General features: G+C 38.3%; 1 protein-coding gene across 6 annotated transcripts in view; it reads left to right on the top strand.

Moving 5' to 3' along the window:
- The window catches only part of BICC1 (BicC family RNA binding protein 1), a 109,325-nt gene that overhangs the window by 63,930 nt on the left and 24,190 nt on the right, over positions 1-21,205 (top strand). For 3 of the 6 annotated variants that reach the window (XM_075423045.1, XM_075423046.1, XM_075423047.1), the window contains 3 exons: positions 18,243-18,322; positions 19,483-19,641; positions 20,593-20,646. In XM_075423045.1, the coding sequence (XP_075279160.1) occupies positions 18,243-18,322; positions 19,483-19,641; positions 20,593-20,646 (293 nt within the window). Of the gene's footprint in view, positions 1-5,353; positions 5,630-11,313; positions 11,517-18,242; positions 18,323-19,482; positions 19,642-20,592; positions 20,647-21,205 lie in introns of those variants that run through there. The other 3 variants (XM_075423050.1, XM_075423048.1, XM_075423049.1) reach the window with 3 other exon arrangements.

Raw genomic sequence — 21,205 nt, forward strand, 5'->3', positions numbered from 1 at the left:
CATGCCCTGGTGTCAGACCTGCTGATGGAGAGGGCATTCAAGGCCACTGGTTTATAGAGGCGTGGGCGCTCGTCAGCAGAATTTTTCTTAAAGCTATTCAGTTTTGGTTCCCAAGGTACAAAGTTGTAGGTCTGACTTTATACCAGTTCAGTAAAGTTTTTTCTTAAAAGGTCTTGGAGTTTAAATGCCTTTTCCTTGTTGGTGCCCGTGACAACAGAACCATTGGTTCGGGTATTCAGTGTCAGTTCTCTGAGTGGAGCAAAATTCCTTTGCAGCTTTTATTTGACCTCACTAGAAACAAGAAAAAAGATTCATCCTGTTATGCAATTGTCTAGCTGATGACTGTGTGTGTAAGTAGAGGGTTTTTTAAATTACACTTGTATCTTAGAAGCACATGAATATTACAACAGTATGTTTCTGCATATTGAAGGTAGTCGTGTCTGGCGATGGAGGATGTTCTGTAATGTTTCTTGAAATGCTAAGGAGATTTGAGGGGGAATAAGTGATCTTTTTTTTATATCTGCAGTTGCTTCATAAAATAAAATTTCAGTCAGATGTGGTACGTGATCTGGGGAATAGCAATTTTTTTTCTGCTCCTTAGAATGGCATTAAACTTATTTTTGTGCTTGAGGTTTCTATAGAAAAACTAATGCTATTTTGTATTTCTCCATAGGTAAAAATGGATTAACTTGATCAGTGGGGCATTTTATGTAGCTTATTTAAATCATGCAACTTAGGTGAAATAAAACTGAACAGTTGCATAATCTGAAATGCAGAATACCTTGATTTTGGAAGTTCTTTAAAAGATGGAGAAGTATTCGCTCAGTTACTTTATGCCTTTCTCTAATTATGCTAGACTGTAGCTTGTGTCCTCTGAATTGCTTAAAGTTGGTTTATCTGACTTGATCTTGCTCTGATCTAAATCAAACGGGTATTCTCAAAAGATACAAAAGTACAAAAATGCATTAGTAGCCTGCATCATCAGTGATAATCATCAGAACAGAGAAAATGATGATCTGGTTTTTCCTATCAATCAGTTACGTATTTTAGCCTGTCAGGCTTTAGAATGCAGCTCTCGGGGAGCTGGCAGTAATCTGCTTCTAATGTTGTGTGGTATCTGCTTGTTAACTGCTACCACTCATTAATACTTTTTTCAAGAAGGAATTATTCATACTCTTTAGGGTTTTTCATAAGAGAAGATAAACTCCTGGTGTCAAATGTCGGTTGATGCCCATAGTATGTTTTTGTTGTTTGTTTTTAAGTGTGTGCTTTTTTTCCTGGGTTTGGTTCAAAAAGCATTAAGAAAGGGGAAGTGTTATGTTTCATCTTTTCTTAAATATAACTCACTCCTTCTTCTGTGTGTTTAAATCATAGTGGTTCGGAAGGTTTCATGGATGTTGAGAGGTTCTTTGTGCCAATCTAATGCTTTATTGTATGTAAGTGTTTGACGCTAATATGAAAAACTTTATGGCAAGCATAGTTGAAGATGCTAATTTAAACACATCAGGTATGCATTAAGCATGGGTCAGTGAATGGTAATGATGTGCTAAGTTAGTAAACTGATGATGCAAACTTTTGTTTTCACTTGGAACAAAAATGACTTGAGTGGAGGAGACCAGCACCCCAAAACAGCTTTCAAGAGCATGGAGAAACTAGCACACGTAGCAGAAATCCACCCAAAGATCTAGTGACAGATTTTAAAAAAAAAAAAAAAAAAAAAAAAATCATACACCCACCAGTATTACTGGGGGGAACACTACACTTTTATACTCTGAAGGAATAATAGCTAATGTCTGATGTTCTGTAGCTGATAAAAAAATTTTTATAGTCATTCCAGTTTCTAAACACTGTGTTTTTGTAACTTCCATCCAAAGACTAATCTTCCCCAAAGAAAGCCAGTGCCTCACCTGATGCTCCAGGCTTTCCTGCTGACAGCAGCACTTGCAGGTGGGGCTGGCTACTTCATTCCCCTCTTCAAATCTTTGCAACTCCTATAAACTGTCTAGAATTACAGTGTAAATGAGTATCATCCTGTCTCTGCAAGTCTCTTTTGTGTTATAAATGAAATTCTGCTTTTTTTTAAATTGCTTTGATTTCAAACATTCTTTATACTATGCATTCTAAATATAGATAGAGTCTGTGCCAAAGACCAAGTGCAAACATACAAAACCATCATTGATAGAAAGTCTCTTTAATGACTTCCTCTGGAAACTATAATTTGAATCATATGGTTTTTCTGGAGTAGCAGTAGGAGGGAATATCTGAAAAATAACTATAATGTGGTTTTCAGAAGTTTAAGCTTTTCATCTGTACAAACTCAACTTTGTATAAACTGTGCTAGTCATTTTATTCCTTGATTATTTGGCAAGACTAACATTTCCTGTAAAGCAAGTCAGATCTAAAGAAAACAAAATCCAGGGCATGAATAGTGTTCTTGTGATATATTTTTTTTGTGTGTGTGTGTGTCCCGATTTTTAGCAGTTACAAAATAATTGTTATTTTATGGTGAATGCTTGTCAAGAACTCTGGTAGCCTGTAGTTTTGGCTCTGTGGCAGCAAATGAAGCTGCCATTGGTGTGGTTTGGTGAGACTGATACTGTGTGGTGATGTTAATCAGCCAAGGCTAGTCACTGGGGACTGGTAGCAACATATACTCCCTGTGGTAACTCCTGTGAAAGGGAAAGGCAAATGGTCTCTTGTTCATGGGAGGAAAGCTGTGGGAAAGGAAAAAAAATTGGGAATGAAGTAGAATGGGGGAAGCAAGAGACACGGAGAGGAAAGGAGACTGATGAAGAGACTGGACAGTTGGAAAGAATCACAGAATGTTCGGGATTGGAAGGGACCTCTGTGGGTCATCTAGTCCAACCCCCCTGCCGAAGCAGGGTCACCTACAGCAGGCTGCACAGGACCTTGTCCAGGCGGGTCTTGAATATCTCCAGAGGTAGATGGGATTCAGCAAATGACTGCCGGGAAACATGAGGCTAGAGTGGGTCTTAGGGAGATGAGGCTTTTGAAAGAGCAGAATAATAGAGTAAATGACAAAGATGATATACAGATAATGGAAAAACAGATGGGAGGTGGAAAAAGGAAGATGCGGGGGAAGGACTGGGCAGAAATGTATATACTGGAAAGTGGAGAGGAGGGTTACAGTGCAGAGTTCATAGGTGTCTGACACAGAGTTTCAGTGCATATCATAGCCTTGGAAAGAAGATCAGACACAATTCTGAAGTTTCTCCTTGATGACTGGCCTGGGGAAAAGCTGGTAAACACCACTGTGTTTGTGCAGAAGTTCGTTACTGTCCTAGACTAGAGATTAAATAACTAGTGTGTTGCTATTCTCATCTCTAATATCTTTGTGCTACTTCCATAAAGATGCAATTTAGATGACTGCAATTTCAATTTGTTAAACATTTAACAGATGTCTCGTCTTGCATCAAAACATATGTATGATTTAAAATACTGGGAATGCAAAAAGTTAACTAGTCCCTGGGAGTTGAGGATATTGGCACTTTCTCCTAAAAGTCACAGAACAGAATCAGAATATACGCAAGTAAAGCACGATGGCAATAACAAGGATTAAATTTGAGTGCAACTGTCATCCAGCTTATTAGATTTGTGTCCAGTGCAATGTCAAATAATGTAAACTGCTTGGTTTCACAACGCTGGAGGAGACTAATAGCCAAGAAAGTAAGCTGAGAAAATACTGGGCTGCAGGAAAATGCAAGCTGTCTTGTAGAACTTGCTTAAAATATTGCAATGCCAAACAGTTCCCACCAAGATTTTTAGCAATAAATTTATGGAGTTATACTAAGCTATACATGTGCAAAATACATTCCTCTGTATATTTCTCATCTCCTGTTTCTGTTGTAATGGAGTGCAGTGAGAACTTAAGCTCACTTCAGCTTTCCTGCCTGTGGGTACTGTCATGAGGAGAACAGCAAACATGAATTGGCTTGCTTATAGATACACATTTGGTCGCTTCAAAGAAATCCAAACTTTCAGAAAGAGCGTACACTTTTGGGGAGGGGGAAAAAAAAAAAACACTGAAAATGGCTGTTTGGGTGCTGTGTTTGTTGTTTTCTGCTTGCAGGAAATGTGCCTGAAACCTAAGGAGGTCTGGTGACTTCCCATCCTTGAAATGCCTGAAAGATAGCATCTTTCCTTCTGCTAGACATTCTGATGTACTGCCCCATACTGGGCAGTGTTTTCTTTAACAATTAATCAATGGGATAGTATGTATTTGTAAAATTTGCAGCTGGCATCAAGTTGACAAAGAACATAATTCATGCTCAGATTGGAGAAATGATGCAAAATTAGTAACAGTTCAGTAGTGGTAACTTAACACAGGCTGCTTGAAGAGGAAAGATCAGGTGCACGGATTAAACAGACGCTGGAGTGTGATGTGGTATCCCAGAATAAAGCAAACTGGGATGTATATTCTGGCTCATTGTTTGTAAATAAAAGAAATTTGTTTTGTGCAACATAGTACTGCTGAGGTTTCACCTCTGAAAACATACCTGTTACCAGCGCTGGTCTTAAGAGTTGGGACAATTTGGAGAAAGTCCAGGGGGAAGCAAAGGAGAGGCTTTGACAACAAGAATTAGGAAGATGTTTAAACAAATGTAGTTATATATCATGAAAAAAACCAATGAAGGCTATGTGGGAATAGGAAAAAGATGATTGTTATCAGTGTCTACTTCGGACAGGATTAAAAGTAAATATTTTGCTTCTTCCTCTTTTGCTGTTTTGGTAAATAAAACTTCAACTGCAGTCATCACTGACTTCAGCAGCAGCTGAAAATGAATGCCTGGTAACTTATATTTGAGTGCCTAAATTTAGGTTCCTAAATCTGTATCTGCAAGCGGTGTCCTTTGCTGTTCTCTTCTTGTCTGCTGGCAGGGAAAAGAGGTGAGCACAGAGCCAGGCAGAGAGTTGGTGCCAGGGAGGGGGGCATTCCTCATCGGTGAGACTGCAGAATGCTTGGCTTTTTTTTAGTTCCTGTCACTTTTCCTGCCACAATCCCAACTATGGGTAGTTGTATTATTTCACAACCAGTATTCTGCCCTTAGCAGTGCCCAGATATTTAAAGCCAAGTGGTGAATATTGTGCTGTCCCAGCCAGTTTTGCTAGTGTATGGCAGGGGACCCAGACTTGTGTCTTTTCAACCAGGGGTGTTCTGTGCAGCAGCTCCTCTGTGCCTGCCCTGGCCTTTCACTGCCTTACTAGGTGGAGGAAAGCTGGTCGGGTACCGAGGAAGTGTTTGGAGTAGATCAGAGTGAGTGGTGCTAAAGAGCCATACGACAGCTCTGCGTGCCCACGCTTCACCACCCGCTGAAGCAGAGGAGAAGGAAGCTGCAGGGCAAGCAGCTCTCGTTTTCGCACCGAGCTGAAAGGGCCAGGCTCTGGAATGGCTGTGAGAGGGCAGAGTTTGCTTTTTAAACCTACTTCGCCTCTCCAAAGGACAGTGGGGCTCTACAGGGTTGGATGAGTAAATTGGGATTTGTGGGAGATGGAGGGTTTGTATTTGTGCCATTGAAGAGTTGTTCTGAATCACCCTAATCGTACAGCTTTTCTCTTCTTTTGTTTTTTTTGTTGTCATGGGCAGGCTGAAGTTCATCTAGACAGTGAGGTATGTAAGACCGTAGCCGCTAATCAAAGTATTGACATAATCCTATGCCCAGCATTGATATTCAGGAGTTAAACTGGCGTGGTGGCGTATGGGGAGTGCTAGGTCATATTTCTGAGTTTCTCTCAAGCAGCGTCTTTTTTTTGTAAGTCGTGTGTTTGCAGGTAACTTTTGAAGTGACTGTTGTGCCTGGTAGTAGCGGTAAACAAAAACAAGTATTTGCAAAAATTCATTATTTAATTCTGGTTGAAATTTGTCAGAGCAAAATCAGTTGAAAGCAACTTTTTGAATACTACATAAATTTATTATTGATTGACTTAACAATTTTTACTTTTTTTACTATACTTGTGAGCTAGAATTTGACTTTGACTTTTCTACATTTAATAGAAAATTTGTCTCCTCCCACAAATAGACAACTGAACTGTGGGGACAATTTTCAGCTGTCTTATGCTGTTTGTCCACAGCTGTGGCTCTGTTTTCCTGGTTTAAATTGATGGGACATGATGGATTTGTATGAGATACTGGAAGGGAGCTGTAATTTTTTTTTTTTTGCTACAGCGGAAACAATTCGTGGAAAACTAAACAGGAAATTTTTTTTACTTTAAACTGTGAATATAGAACTTGAAACAAACATGACTGCTGAGTTTCTCAGCACCTCAGATGAAACACCACTGCCACCCTTTTTCTAAGCAGACAGATTCTCTACCTGAAGGCCCAAATCTCCTGTACCGCACTGTCTTCTAGTCTAGTTTTTCTCTAATTTGCCAAGATCGACAATATTTGCATATTAGCAACCTGAAATGCTTGCATGCACACAAAATATCCAGTGTCTCTTTTGTGAGTGGTTGCTCTCCTCAGGCTGAGATACAAAGCTGGAAAAGTTCAGCTGTTTTCTGCATTTATGATGTCTGGCTTATGAATATATCGGGGAAAAGAATCTTTGTGATTTTAATATTCGATTTAATTTGTGCAGCCAATATTTTAGTATTCCAGGTATTCACCTTAAGTACTCACTGCTAAGCTTCCTAATTAACCTACAGGCTACCCATTGCAGTTTCTTAACTATTGCTTATCTTAATGCAAGTATGTAAATGGTAAATATTTTCTGTAATGTGTTGCTAAGGCAATCAATACATGATTGATTTAAATCTTTAAAGCAAGTCTCTTGCTGACATTGTGTTTATTGTTTGGAATGCCAGATGAATTATGGCATGTATTGCAGTCACTGTATTATGAGCTACATCTGCTTTTTGTTAACTGTCTCTGTAAATGAGAAACTGTCAGGGCATACTATTTCTCGCATTCTGAAGAAAAATTCCCTGAACTCTGTATCTGTGTACTTTAAGAATTAATGAACCGTTGTGTTTAGATCACAAGTTCATTTATTTCTTTTGTTTGTGGAGGAGCTGACCCAAGCATAGATGGCTCCTCCCTGTTTTGCAATAAATAAATGAACAGAAGAGACTGTCCCAGGCCATTCGAAACTTGGCCGCAGGAGTTCGTATTGGTTCTCTTCGATCTGAGTGGTTAGACACGCACAAATCCACAGCATCCCTTGTGCCAGCAGCTGGCAGCAAATACTTCATTTACTGGAGTTATTTAAGTGAGCCTCCAGATTGCCACCAGTTCAGAAACCAGCTAGATCAATTAATTCTCCCCGCTTTGCATGCAGTGTAGGTGACAGCTGAGAAAGCTGTTAGTCACATTAGCTTGAGCCTGTTAACTAGTTTGCGGTTAACTTGTTGATTATTCTGCACTCTCTGTGCGTGTGCCTAAAGCAACAATTGCTCATTCTGCACAAAAACGTAAAATCATTAATTTATATTGGCTCAGAGAAAAATACAATATGTTTATGTTCCCATTTCGGAATGACTTAAGGAAAGAAATTCTAAGTAGTGAAGGAGCCAGCAGGTGGGCATGGTACTTCAAGTGAATTTCAGCAGAGTGATTTGAACTGTGTTCATTCCTGTAAGAAGAGCAAGAACAAAGTTTTGGACTTTTCTGTTTTTGATGAGAGCTTGCTGTACTTGCCATGAAGAACACCAGTTTGCTTATGCTCAGAGATAAGGGAGAGCCAAAGTACAAACATGGTTGTAATATGAAGGGAATTATCAAGGGGCTCGGCATCCAGTGAGAGTGCTTGGCAGTAACTGTAGCAAAAACTGAAATGTCACACCCTGGAATGTAGAAATATAAATTCTTATCATTGTAATTAAATTGGGAGTACAAATTTGTCATAACCTTTCAGGGAAAATTGGAATTAGCTGATGTACTGGGTTTGGATTTTTAGGAGCTTCTAGCCATTAGGAGATACCTTGCAATGTGCTCCATACTGCATTCACGTGTAAACTAGGTGTTAAATTAGAGACTGACAAAGTCTTTCCTTCTGTGATCCCAATCTTTCTATTTAAATTCAATTCTGGGGCACACAAAAAGCAATTTATCAGAATGACTGCTGCAATTCACATTACACAGATGCTCAACAGGCTGTCAGTTTTCTGGAGGTGAGTTTTGCTAGTGGTCTAATACTGGAGAGAAACAGGGGACAGAAGACGTGCAGGGAAGAATCATCCGAGAACAGCTCAGGGGTGATATCCTGATTTAAAAGGCAACACTTGACATCTTTCAGGTGTTTGTTTTAAGCATATCACAGAGAAATTACTCTTAGAGGAGCAATGTAGGTAGTATGTTGTTTACTTGCTGTGAACCCCTCCCTGAAGAATAAAGCAGAAGCTTTGAAGTAGTGGTCTTCAGGTGATGAAGGTTCACTTCCCAGATCAGTTGCAAACTGCCTGTCATTCAGGACAAAATCATTTAATACCTGTGAATAAGAATAACCTTGTAATATAAGATATATAACTGTTATAGTGCTGTATGAATATTACTGTGCTAAGCCAAGAAGTGGTAGATGATTATATGATTAAAATGTGTAATTCAGTATTGACATCAAAAATCACTTGTATAAAAGCATCTTGAAGTCTTCAACAGTCAGAAATAATTTCCACTAGATGACTAATTTTTGTTCTTGTTAGGTACATCACAAATGAATTTAGAAGAAAGATGGAAACACTGCTTCCCCTATCTGCCTATTTGCTTTTTTCTTCCTGGAGACTACAGCCTGCACAGCAGTGACGCATAGAGAAAGCTATTGTATTGCTGTGCTGGATGTGGAGAAAAAAAAAAAAACAAAACACCACCTTGTGCATGATAACAGTCACAGCAATTCTGAGTCAAATTTCATACACTTAATATTGTCATAACTTCAAAATATGTATTGATATCTAACATTTCCAATTTCAAACCCAAGATATAGAAATGTAATGTATGTGACTTTCTGTATCAAAAAGAAAAAGACTACTGCCTTTATAGCCTCAGAAAGAGTTAAGGAAGTTTTTCTTCTGTAGTATCTATCTACCGTAAGCAATGTTATTTGTATCTGATAGATGAAAAGACAAAATAGGCAGTGAATATTTTCTGATTGCACTTAAGTTCTCTTTCCTAAGAGACTACTAAGCCTTTAAATCAGTATTAGGCTGTGGAGTGTTGGACTAGAGTTATACTGGATTGTCAGCGCTGTAAGAAAACCCCTGTCTTGTGCTGCTGTGAGTCCTCATGCCGGTGTCGGTCTGCATGCTCTGTGTACTAACTCCACACAGATAGCTGAGGTGGATACATTATGCATTAGGATTTATCAGCAATAAGCCAGTGACTTTTCAAAATACACAGGTGTTACTTTTATAATAAGTAAGAAAAAGTAAGTACTGTAAATAACGTATTTCAAGATGAGTAACAAAAGGCCTGTTAGAGCTCTAAACTCAGTCTTTAACAATAGTTCCCTATAATGGAAGTGGTAAAACCATCTAATGGGGCTTTTTATGCTTGGTCTTATTTGCTCATATCTTACTGTTGACAATGCAGTGGCCAGAAACATCTCTCTGCCATCTGCCAGTTGGTCATGGATAACCATTCGTATTCCCAGATGGTAACTATTCCTGCTGTTTGGCTTCCAGCCCCAGCAGGCACCAGTCTGTTCCGCAGAGCTCCTGCTCCAGCTTTGGAGCTGCTTGTTGCTCTGCCTCCAGTATTAGCTCATGGGAACCTGCTTGTCATCTCCTGCCCTTGCAGAGGCTGTTTGCTGACGGGGATCTCGCTGGGGTGCTCCGCTGCTCCTCTGTGGGGAGTTGCGTCTTTGCACCGTGTTCATCGTGCTTCACATCTTTTCTCCACAGCTGATGAAGTGCTTGATGGTGTGTGTCTATAGCGGCTATGCTTGGGTTGGGGTGGGAGGCCTAGAGGTACTCTCTGAAAGGCAAATACACTTACAGTGCATGATCTGACTATGCCTTGCTGTAACTTGAAGTAAGAATCATTTTCATGTACTTCATGTAGCTGTTGCTACTTGGTTAGTTCTCAAGAAGACAGTGCAGATGTTTCTTTATTGGACTTTTCATTTTTCTCAGTATCTAAAACACTAACCAATCAAAAAAAAACCTAAAAAAAAAACCTCCAAACAAATCAAAAAACTTGTTCGCCATGTTCATCAGGAACACAGCTGAAATAAGAACTGCTAAAAATATAATAATCCAGGAAAGGGAAACTTTTCTGGGAAGAATTGATTTCACTCTGTAGAAGTGTGATACCAAAGCAAAGAATAGAGTATTTGTAGTTGTAACAAAAATCTTAGTTTAGCTGTCATTGGCTGTAGTCGCCAGGTGTCTGATGGCCCATCGAGGACCATCTGTTTCCATCTTTCTGAAAACATTTCATTTCATACCGATGCTCAGGAGGGCAGCTCTGTTTGTCCTGTTCACTCAGGTGGGTGTAGTGCAGTAGTCTAATGAAAACTCGCTGCATCCTCCTGTGCTAACCACAGAATTAATACTTTCCAATTGCTGCATAAAATTCAGCTCACAGTGGGATGCAGGCAGAGCGAGAAGACGTTATAGGGCAGAGCAGTAACTGGGAAGCATGAATATGCAAAGTAAGCGTAGCTGGATGTGGATGTGGGAGAACTTGCAAAGAAGGTTGAGCCTGAGGCCATGCATTTAGATCATGAGTCAGATGTTATGATGTTTTTTATTTAGTGAAACACAGCCACAATGACTTTTTTGCAAATGTGTGTGTAAGAAACTAAAATTATCTCGAGGCTTATGCATCAAAATTGTAACCTTGAATATGAGCCTCTGTGCGGTGAAGATATAATGGCGTTATTTTTGATAGGAATGTTGTGGGTTGTTTTGTAAGTCCTCTGTTAAGTTGGTCTTATAATACTACAGCTTTTTTTTCTTCCCTTTATTTCTTTTTTTCTTTCCCAGGCATTGTGGTTCTGTGTTTGTGCTTTGAGGTACAATGGCAACAGACATTGAAGTAATGAGCTGTGAATTCATTGGTTCCATGCTGAAAAAATAAGACATAACAGACTTTGTGTCCTGCTGAGAGATTGCCTTGCTTTGGGTGACTGCTTAGGCCACAGGCTGAAGAACAACTGTCCAAGAAGTAGCAGAATTGCAGCATGGCGTGTGCCTTTTAGTGTCTGAATGCGTTTATGAAATGTCCCTAATGATCTCCTTTAGAAAAAGTCAAATAAGGAATTTAAGCTAATTATGGTGGCAAGAAACTGAAATTGTGTAACTGAAATGGAGTCTCCGGGTGATTACAATTAATTCCTTCTCATTTCTTCTTTTCAGGTTTTCTTCTTCTCCACCTTGGCCTTCTCCCTTCAAATCCGGTCACTTTTCTGTTTAATTTGTCATACGTTCTGCTATCTCTTCCTTATCTTTCCTCTTTGCTTATGCTTTAAGAGAAGTCTTTTCAACTTTATTTGCTCTGTCACTGGGTCCGAAATCCAGTCATCAGTAGTTTATCTCTCCAAAAATAATAAGTTGTACAGGTAATCAATTTTTTTTTTTAAAGCTTATCTGATGTTTCTGGGTAACTTTCTCTTAATTCTGGGCATGCTGAACATTAATTTTCAGTGTTCTGCTGGGATGTTTCAAGGCTGGTAAGAGACCCAAATGTGGCATTCAGCTGTGATTCGATGCAGAAGCGCACCTCACTGTTTCCTTTCATTTGTGAGGCTACATCACTTTAAGTAGGCGTTTTATTTAAAGTAGCCTGTTATAGGTTTTAAAGTTTTCTTTTGAACTACACTATGAAATCTTTGACAAACAAGATTCTTTGCTCTACTAAATGTGGTACAGCATTTCTTTGATTTTGTGTATGTGTGCAAGGCTGGTGTTTTACCCAGTCGCTGCTTCTTGAATATCTGTGTGTGTGTATGTGTATATACATGTATCTTTATAAATTGTGGAGAGGAGTAAGGAGGGGATAGTAGGCTTCACCGTCATGCGGTTGTTACAGTGCAGAAGTGAAGAGCAGTGCTCCGATATTTCGTGCTCCTCCAGTGACTACATAACAGGAACCAAAATGTAAAACGATCAAATGGTTGCATGTAAACTGCTTTCCCTGGAGCTGTGGCAGAATCACAGAATCACAGAATGGTAGGGGTTGGAAGGGACCTCAAAGCAGCAGTGCAGCAAGAATTTACTTTTTCTCAGCTTCCTTCTCATATTCCGAGTAGAACAGAAGTTTTTTGAAAGATGATTTGGAGTTTGATGCTGATAAGAGGGAAAGTTATAAGTCAGGAACTTCTGAGAAGACCGAGTCTTTGCAGTGTGTGCGTGCGTATAGGCAGTGCCTCTAGCTCTTCCCAAGGATGTTTTGTAAACAGCTGTTTGTCCACAACAAATAGATCCCCTAGAATGCCCAAAACCTCAGGATATGTCTGCTCTGAAGGTACTGTTAATTACTGTCAGCCCATGTTTTGGGCTATTTAGCTAGTTGAAATCTCGTTCACAAGATGATGATGCTGCAATCTCATTGAAACTACAAAAAAGCCCCACACCCTAAACCCAAAACAAAAACCCCTATGTCCTTGAACGATACGTCTGAGGATACACAAGGAATCTGCAGTAGGAAATGGCCCATTGCATTCTGCATTAATGCATGAGTAGCATTTTTTTCCTTTTGTTGTTTCAATACTGGGAGGTGAAATAAGTGCACTGAGGTGCGCTGGACAGAGGGTGAGAATTCTTTTAAACTGATAAGGCAACAGCAAGATGTGCCCGTGTGATGAATTTATTTTCTTATTCAGTCAAGTTACTTAGCATATGCCCTTAATCATGAGCATTTGCTGCATGCTTTTAGCTTTAATGTTGCTTCTCCATGGGAATAGATTGAGCCTATTTCGCGTCTGTCTTGACTGTCATCAGTCCATCTAGTTTGGTTGGTGAATGTCCGCTCTAACAACTGTACACACAGTACTTCCTAATTTATTTAAAAGCACTAAATCATTTCAATTCAGTTATCCCTTTTCTTGTATTAGTAGTAAGTCCTGCCTGACCTTTTTTGTTTAGTTCATTTGTTTTATAGACCTCTTCCTGTTGTAGGGTCAATAATGTACTCTCTCATCCAGTTGAGAACATACCAACTTACATGTGCTCATTTGGCTTTCTCTCTTTATTTTGACTTCTCGTATAGTTTAGTGTGGTTGTGCTAGTAATTTTGGAGCAGATGTTTTCATAACTTGTCCTTAAAACTGCTAGGTCTCTTTTGTCTTTGTTTTTCTTTGGCTTAATTTCAGTAATACTCATGGGCTATTCAGATCCTAATCAGCTACTTCTTAAGAATGACTGTCATATGCCCTGGTGTTGCCCAGTTGTCTAGCTATTTTTAGAGTAGTGGCATTTCTGTAACTGAAGTCTCTTAATCCAGTAAACAAATTAGACGCATAGCTGTGGTCCGAACAGCTTGCCCAGACATTAAGTGTAATGTCTGATTTGCAGGAGAGGTCTACACAGTTAAGTGTCTAATTATTTAAAATACTTCTTGCCTGGCAAAAGTTAGTGTAGATGCATTTGCACTGGCACATTTTTGCTTGCAGGAATTTTATTTTGTTTACTGAAATGTTACACACAATAGTAGCAAAAAAGCTGGAGGCTTGCTGGTATGGCTGTGGACAAAGACCAAGGAGGTGGAAACTCCGCCAAAGTGTGCAGTGGGGAATATGAGGATAGGAGCAATAAAAGGCCACTTCAAGGCAGGAGTCTGGCAAAATGAAGACTGCTGGGAAAAATTTCCAGCATTTGCTGTTGTGTAACTTAAGCTTTCTATTTTGTGTAAATATTCCCCTATGCTTGGGGGCTGGGGAGGGAAGGAATCTGTTAAATTTATCTTTTCCATTCTTAGGGAAAAAGATACTGCCCATCAACATGGATTAAAAGATAGATTACTACACAATGAAATGGTTTATATTTTGCAAGACACTACTCATGCTGTTTCTTATGAGTCGAAATCTTTTCCAGTTTCTGATACTACACTTATATTTAAAACATTAGAGCCTTTTATGCTTTTAGCATGCAGACTTCTTCTGAAGCCTTTGTTCTGTGTTTGCAAATAGTTTTTAAAGCTCTTCGTTCATGGTAGGCATCTGTTCTTTGCTCTCATTCCAGCTTTGTTTAAAGTATACTAACAGTTGTGTTCAAAAGCTTTAAAAAAAAAAAAAAAGCCAGGGAATGGTACTTTTTTTCCATTAAAATAGGTACAGAAACCAGTATTCCTCAGGGATGAAGTATGGCGTAACATCTCGGTGATCTGATCCAGTGGTCATCTGGACAAAACCGGCTTTGTTATGGTCCCAGGGGCAGCAAGAGCCATTGCTATTGGAATCAGTTGGTCAGTGGGTGCTCTCGTTGCAGTTAAGGCTGTGTGCAGGTGCTGTGCTTAATCCGGTCAGTCTAGATACTGACTGGAGGGTGACTTTATGCTTATCTGCACTGACAATACTATGCCTACGTTACACCTGCTATACCTTTATGCCTAACAGTCCTCTTCACGCTTTTAAGAGTGCCATTTATCTTGGTGTGGACTTTGTCTGTTGAGAGTGCATTGCTACAGTCACACCCTGAAGGTATTTCGAATGTTAAATGTAGAGCTTTAGCTAAGAAATATTTTTCTCTTAGTACTAAGGCAAGGTAGAAAACTTTTTCTAAATTAAGAAATGTAACTTTAAATCCATGGAATAAATAATTGCACCAGAAAAATGGGTGGTGGGGAGAAGTTTTATGGTCAGCCCTGTGTAATGTAAATACAATAGCAAGCAGACATCGCTTGTCATATACAAGCACCAAACCCCTAAGTTTGTGGTGCCAAGAAGTAACAAATTGCCTGGAACCATTTTCAAAGTATTTGGCTCCCTGTTGGTGGCAACAGCTTCAGAAAACATCTGGAAAGCTGAAGTCGACTGTTTTACTCACTCCCTTGTATTGATCCACAAAGACCTTACGTGATCATTCCATTGCTGCTCAGATAGAAATCCTGAAAACAATTGTCAGACGCTGTTTGGCTTCAGTCTTTTCCACAAAACAGTTCAGAATAACCAGAAAGCTGAAACTGAGGGTAAATGCTGATTCCATTAGTGACAGGTTTTGTCTATTTAGCAGACAGTTGCTTGAGGTCAAATGCAGCCTGATCTGCACTGAGCTTCCAAGAAGTTTGGGAGAAGCTTGCCTTTTGGTTATCTCCTGGTAAATCTGTCTATGGTATAGTGTTATAAAACAGAAAAAGAAAGTCCTTTTACTTTGAAAATATGTAATTTAGCCAGGAAAAAAACAGGCAGCTTCTCTAGCTCATTTTTCTTAATGATTGGTCAAATCGGCGTATTTAGGGTTGGGCTTAGAAAAGAAGTTGGTGTAATGATAGGTGATTTGATTAGTGTATATGGACCTTCCCTGGGAAACACCATTGAACGGTGAGGGTTCTTTAATCTCGAGGGGAGGAAAGGTAGAACCAGAACCAGTGAGCCTAAGTGCAGACCATGGCACAAATCTGGGAGGGTGAAACTGATGAACCATTAGAATAGGCAGTTTTCCACTTTTCCACACTTTCCAGAGGAACTGCAATGCAAACAAACTAATTGATTCCATGGAGAGGCATATTTAAGAAACTGAAGAGTCTGTAATATACAGAAAATCAGTTTATATGAGCTAATTGCCTCCCTGAATGTTTAAGTAGTTCCTGAAGTTATCTGTTTGTTCGTTGGTTCAGTATCATTTGGGTACCCGTTGGTTTTCCTGCAGATCATACATCATTTCAATGTACTTTCAACTCCCGCAAAGCCAGTTCAAAGAACTCAAACTCTGTTAGTTGCAAGAAATTCTTCTTATGCAACATTTTGATGTGGATGTCATATCTAGGTTGTGTTTTCTTGAAGGAAAGAGTGAGTGAGTCTCTGAGGAAGAATTCTGTTAACTGAAAAATGAGTTGCTTCATATTCATTACCGACCACTGTGTCATTGAGAAGTCAAGTAAGGAGAGGGTACTTAAGAACAATTTTGAAAGATTTCATAGCATATTTTAGAATTGTCACTGGTGTCAGTGGATTTTTTTTTTAATTTTTTTTTTGCTTTGTGGATTCTTGTTTGCTTATGTTTTTAAAGTGAGTAATTGGGCTTTTTTTCCTCTAAAAAGAACAAAGAAAGGTTATGTAGAAATACAGGATTTTTTTTGCTGACGCTGTTAGCATCAACAAAAAAGAGGAGTCCATTTGAGATGAGAAATAGAAAAAAATAAGTATTCTAAAATAAATTTTCACCCATGACTAAACAAATAGTAGTATGGAATGGTAGTAATCTTCTTTGGTACTAATAGGATGCCAGACTTGATTTCAGATATTTTGTGACCAGATGTGTATTAAAATATTATGTTTACAGATATGTGAAAAGGAACCCCAAAGTGATGGTGGTCTGATGTTTTTCCTGGTTGCCTCTAAAGAGCACTTGGAGCATACACAGTGTGCTAGAATCTGCTGCTGGGAATTTCTGCGTGCGACATCCACTTCAAATATCATTCACAGCTTAAACACATTAGAACCACATGGCTTACTGTCAACTTAAAAGAAAAGTTGCCCTTAAGACTGTTTTGGTGGGGTGGGGTTTTTTTCAGTTCGTTCCATTGAGAAAGGGTGAAACAGCAGAATTTTGGAGCTTTTGTAGATTCTATGCGCATGCCGTGTTTTTGCGACTACAGTTTTTCCATTTTTAAAAATGAAATATATCTGCTTCTCAGAAATCAAAATGCTGCATTTTGCCTGACTTTCATGAAACTTGGCAGTGAATCCTATGTTCCTTCAACATTTCTGTATCCCCAGCTGAATGTCCTCAGAACTTCCCAGTGGTAAACACTAGAGGTTTTTTTATTGTTGAAATGAAACGAATATCCAGGCATGGCTTAAACAGCTTCAGTTTGTAATTGAATACAACAGGTTTACAATCTGAAATTGTATTATTTGGCATTTCTTTAGTAGTGATTTCAGTCACTGAGATGATGGGAAAGGCAGATATGTTGTGTTACGGCTGTGTTTTCTCCTGCTATTGAGAGTATATTTACATTTATATACCCTAAGATGTATGTATAAGTCTAGCATAATGAATTAGATTAATTCATTAACCAGAAGAGGGTTTAGAATGTGGGAGGTTTTTCTTGAGAACAGTTCATCCCATCACAGGAGAAAAAGCACTGTTACACTGCAGAAGGGCAGAGGACTCACGAACTGGGGAAAGAGAAATAGAAAAATCATATCCTTGTTTCTAATACTTAGAAATTTGGGTGGTAATTAGGGATTTTTACTGTTAGTTTTAATTGAACTTGTATGTAATGTTCTGACAGTAACTTTGCGTTGTGGCACTTTATGCTTCCGGACACCAGATGGTGCTGCTAAACTATCTCATGTGTAATTTTCACACTTTTTTGAGTAACTGATAATTGATCTAGTTCCATAGTCAATTCTATACCTTCTGACCAGGTGGGTGTTCCAGCTCAGCATAACGTCTTCTGCTGTTTAAGGACAGTGTTCTGAAAATTGTGATGTAAACTGAAGTGTGTTGTAGAATCAATATTTTAAATGTCACTGGGCAAGAACTGTCCTCAGCTGGTGTTCCTCCTGAGCATATAGCTTAGTAGCAAATCTTCATTTATGTGCTTGACACTGCAAAGATTTTATTTATTATTCAGCTGTCATTTAAATTTGGTTGGATAACTTCAACCAGAACACTTCTGGTGGAGGCACTTATTGCCAAGTTAAAACTGCAAAGGATAGTTACAGAGACCAATTAAATATAATGAAGTGATAATGAGAGTGGATTTGAGTTTTTCGTGGGTTATTTTTTTAGACATTGTGTATGTTAAGCTTGAGTAAGGCTGTCACAAAAACTTTCAGTTGTCCTCTTAATAATTGTTTGAGAAGAAATGATGGCTTAGCTGTGTAATTGCATTGCAGACAATGTTTTTAATACTGGACAGTGTTTTTAAGTGATGCACATTTGGCATTTGATTTCTATTTATTTTAATTAGGTTATCACATTTAATAAACTCATCTGGTAATCCTGACTGTGGCCCTGAAGGGATGGAATGATACACTTGGTTTTTAGCTGAATGCCAAAGATTGGTGGTACAGTTCATTGCTAAACTATAAATGATGGATTCAAATTTATTTTAGTAGTGAGGAAATTTTGGATAGATATTTTACTGTATTTTTCTAAAGTCTTTATTTCTTTTACAGATCCCCATATTAAAGTGTCTGGAAAGAAGGAAAATGTTAAAGAAGCGAAAGAGAGGATCATGTCTGTCTTGGACACAAAAGTAAGAACTTATTTAGAATGACAGCTTAACCCCTAATTTTGTGGTGACGTTGATCTCTTTCAATGGACTTTATTTAAACAGAAGGTATTTATGGATGCTCCAAAGCAAAGCCTCTGATATATTCCTTCTGGATATTGCTATTTGGTGTATACACACATATTTAAACAAGCAACTAGAAAATACTTGCCTAAAATACTTCTTTCCAGATCTGAACTATATAGAAATAACATTTCCAGCCATATGGCTAAAAGCATGCATAGTTTGTTCGTTGCATTGGGTTTTTTACTTTAAAATCTGAAATACAGCTTCACTGCAAACAGTATTTTATACAGCCACTTCAGAAAACCTAAAATTTTGTTTTTGTTTGAAATTCAATTTTAGGAGCACTTATGCAGTTTTGGTTTTAGCTGTTACTGCATTCTTATACTCTGAAACATTAGGACCAGAATTTCTAAAGCATCTAGATTTTGGCCAGGGGTCTCATGAGTTCATCAGATTTTCTCTTCATCCAATAGCGAGTTGTTTGAGGCAGTGTATATGGCTTCTGCATAGCTGCATGCCAACTTTCTGATTCTCTACACAGATCACCAGAATTAACACTCCAGTGATAAGCACATTTTTTTGAACAACGGTTAACAACATTATGATGGACTGTTAACAGTATAGCTTTTAAGAAGAGCTGCAGGCAGTGGTTGTATATTTTAAAAAATGATGTACCAAAAAAAATTGGTATGTTTGTTAAAGGAAGAAAAAATTCTGTTATTTTAGGTCCCCCTGGCTTTGTGATTTGCTAAAGTCTTCATTGCATGATCCTTTCAGTTCAGACAGGGGGGTGTGACTGTAGTTGAAAGAACACAGGAATTAAAATAAATTAGAATGGATAGCAATAAGACATTTAAATCACAGTTGATAAAAGCTAGGGCACCTTTAAAAGCCTTCAATGTTTTTTGAAGATGTGTCTTTGGAGTAATTATTTCCATGTTATTTCCTCATTGGAAAGAAAATGTGAATGGTTTAACATCTAACTATGTTCCATATTAAAAACATCTTACTTGAGTTAGAAGTTAAGTGTCTGCAAAAATACTTTGGAAATACAATTTTGACTGTCATTCTTGAGGTTCTGCTGTGAACAAATCTAATCATGGGTGCTTGATTTCCAGAGCAATCGGGTAACCTTGAAGATGGATGTTTCACATACTGAACATTCTCATGTGATAGGTAAAGGTGGCAATAATATTAAAAAGGTGATGGAGGAAACAGGATGTCATATCCATTTTCCAGACTCAAATAGAAATAATCAAGCAGAGAAAAGCAATCAAGTAAGTATTGTTTATTATTTTAACTCATTTATACTGTAATTCTGGAGAGTATGAAACATTTCTGAAGTTCTTTCATCAGTGTGGATTTTTTGGGGACAGGTGAGTTCATATTCAGGGAAATAGATTTTTGGTATTTACACTCTGTGGAAAGCACAAGACCTCCTAAGTGAGCAAATCCTTAAAAGCAGATGGAAACAATTTGTGATGGCTCATGAATCAGTCTAATTTTTTCAGCTAAAATTATTTTGAGTATATGTAAGTCAACAACTTAGCATGAATGGTAGAGAAACAGTATGAAAAGCACTGCTTTTGTAAGGCTTTTTTTCCAAGTTCAACACCTGACTTAGCATGTCGATTAAGTTTTTGGTGCTTTTGGTTTACGGTCTAACTTAGTTGAAAACTAAACTTGATGGAGAGCTAGAAAAACTGAATGTACTGTTGTAAGAGTTCGTCTTTATTAGAATAAGTCATTGAACCTGAATTGTACATCTTTTGTAATGCTAATATTACTGGAATGTTTACTTTGAAGCTTTTCATCACCATATTTAGAATTCCCGTCTGTGCGTCCTAGTGACTGCTGAGCAAAATACAGTAATTTCAAAATGTTCAAGAAATCCTGCTGTTGTTGAATATTAGCACTGAGCACTTGTATACAGTGGTAATTCCATTATTTGATCCAAACAGCTGTATTGTTTGATGTATCAATTTTTTTTCTAGTTACTTAAGCCAATGTAACCTAAGATACTGTAATATTCATAGATTATTTTTTTAAGCTGGTTTAAGTTTTCAGCTGCAGTTTAGAGAGTGCTTAGGAAGTCACCAGGTATGAAATTTAAGTGTTGATTTTTAAAAAAAAATTCTTTTTTAAAAAAAACACAGGTACCTGAATAACTCTTCCAATGCCTCACTTGAACATGTGATGCTATGTTTTCTGTATTCTTGCTCTTCCAGGTGTCTATTGCAGGACAGCCAGCTGGAGTGGAGTCGGCAAGAGTTAGAATTCGGGTAATAGTCTATTTCAGTATAGTGTTCCCTTGAAAACACCTGAAAGGAAAAATACTGTAGTTTTGAGACCCCTAGGGTTGTCTGGCTCTGTCTAATGACAGCAGAAATATAGGAACAATGTGAGTATCCATAAGAGTAAAATATAAAAGGTACTATAAAAAGTGGTTCACGTTTTGACCAAACTTTTCACTAGCCAAAGGTGGATCTTGAACATGAAGTCGAAAGTATAAGCATGATGTAAAGTATCCCATACTGTGTCAAAAATTTCATCTTACATTACCCTCCACAGATGGCCTGGAGAAGCTCAGGCATCCTGTGTGAATCTATGACTCAGGAAAGGCGATTGCTGCCTTTTTACCTTCGATTATTTTCATGTGTGATTTCTGTAAATAACTGGGTGGAATTCAGTTCCATTCTCCACATGTAGTACTTTTGTATCTTTATCTTCTAGTTTTGATTTGTATGTGTATTTTGGCATGAATAATAATAAATCTAATACCTTGTGAAGACTCTTTCATAGTTGTTGTAGTCAGGTCTGTCACACAACCTTGGTCTTGAC

The sequence above is a fragment of the Opisthocomus hoazin genome, chromosome 6 (genome assembly GCF_030867145.1).
Source record: "Opisthocomus hoazin isolate bOpiHoa1 chromosome 6, bOpiHoa1.hap1, whole genome shotgun sequence".
Classification (NCBI taxonomy): Eukaryota; Metazoa; Chordata; class Aves; order Opisthocomiformes; family Opisthocomidae; genus Opisthocomus; species Opisthocomus hoazin.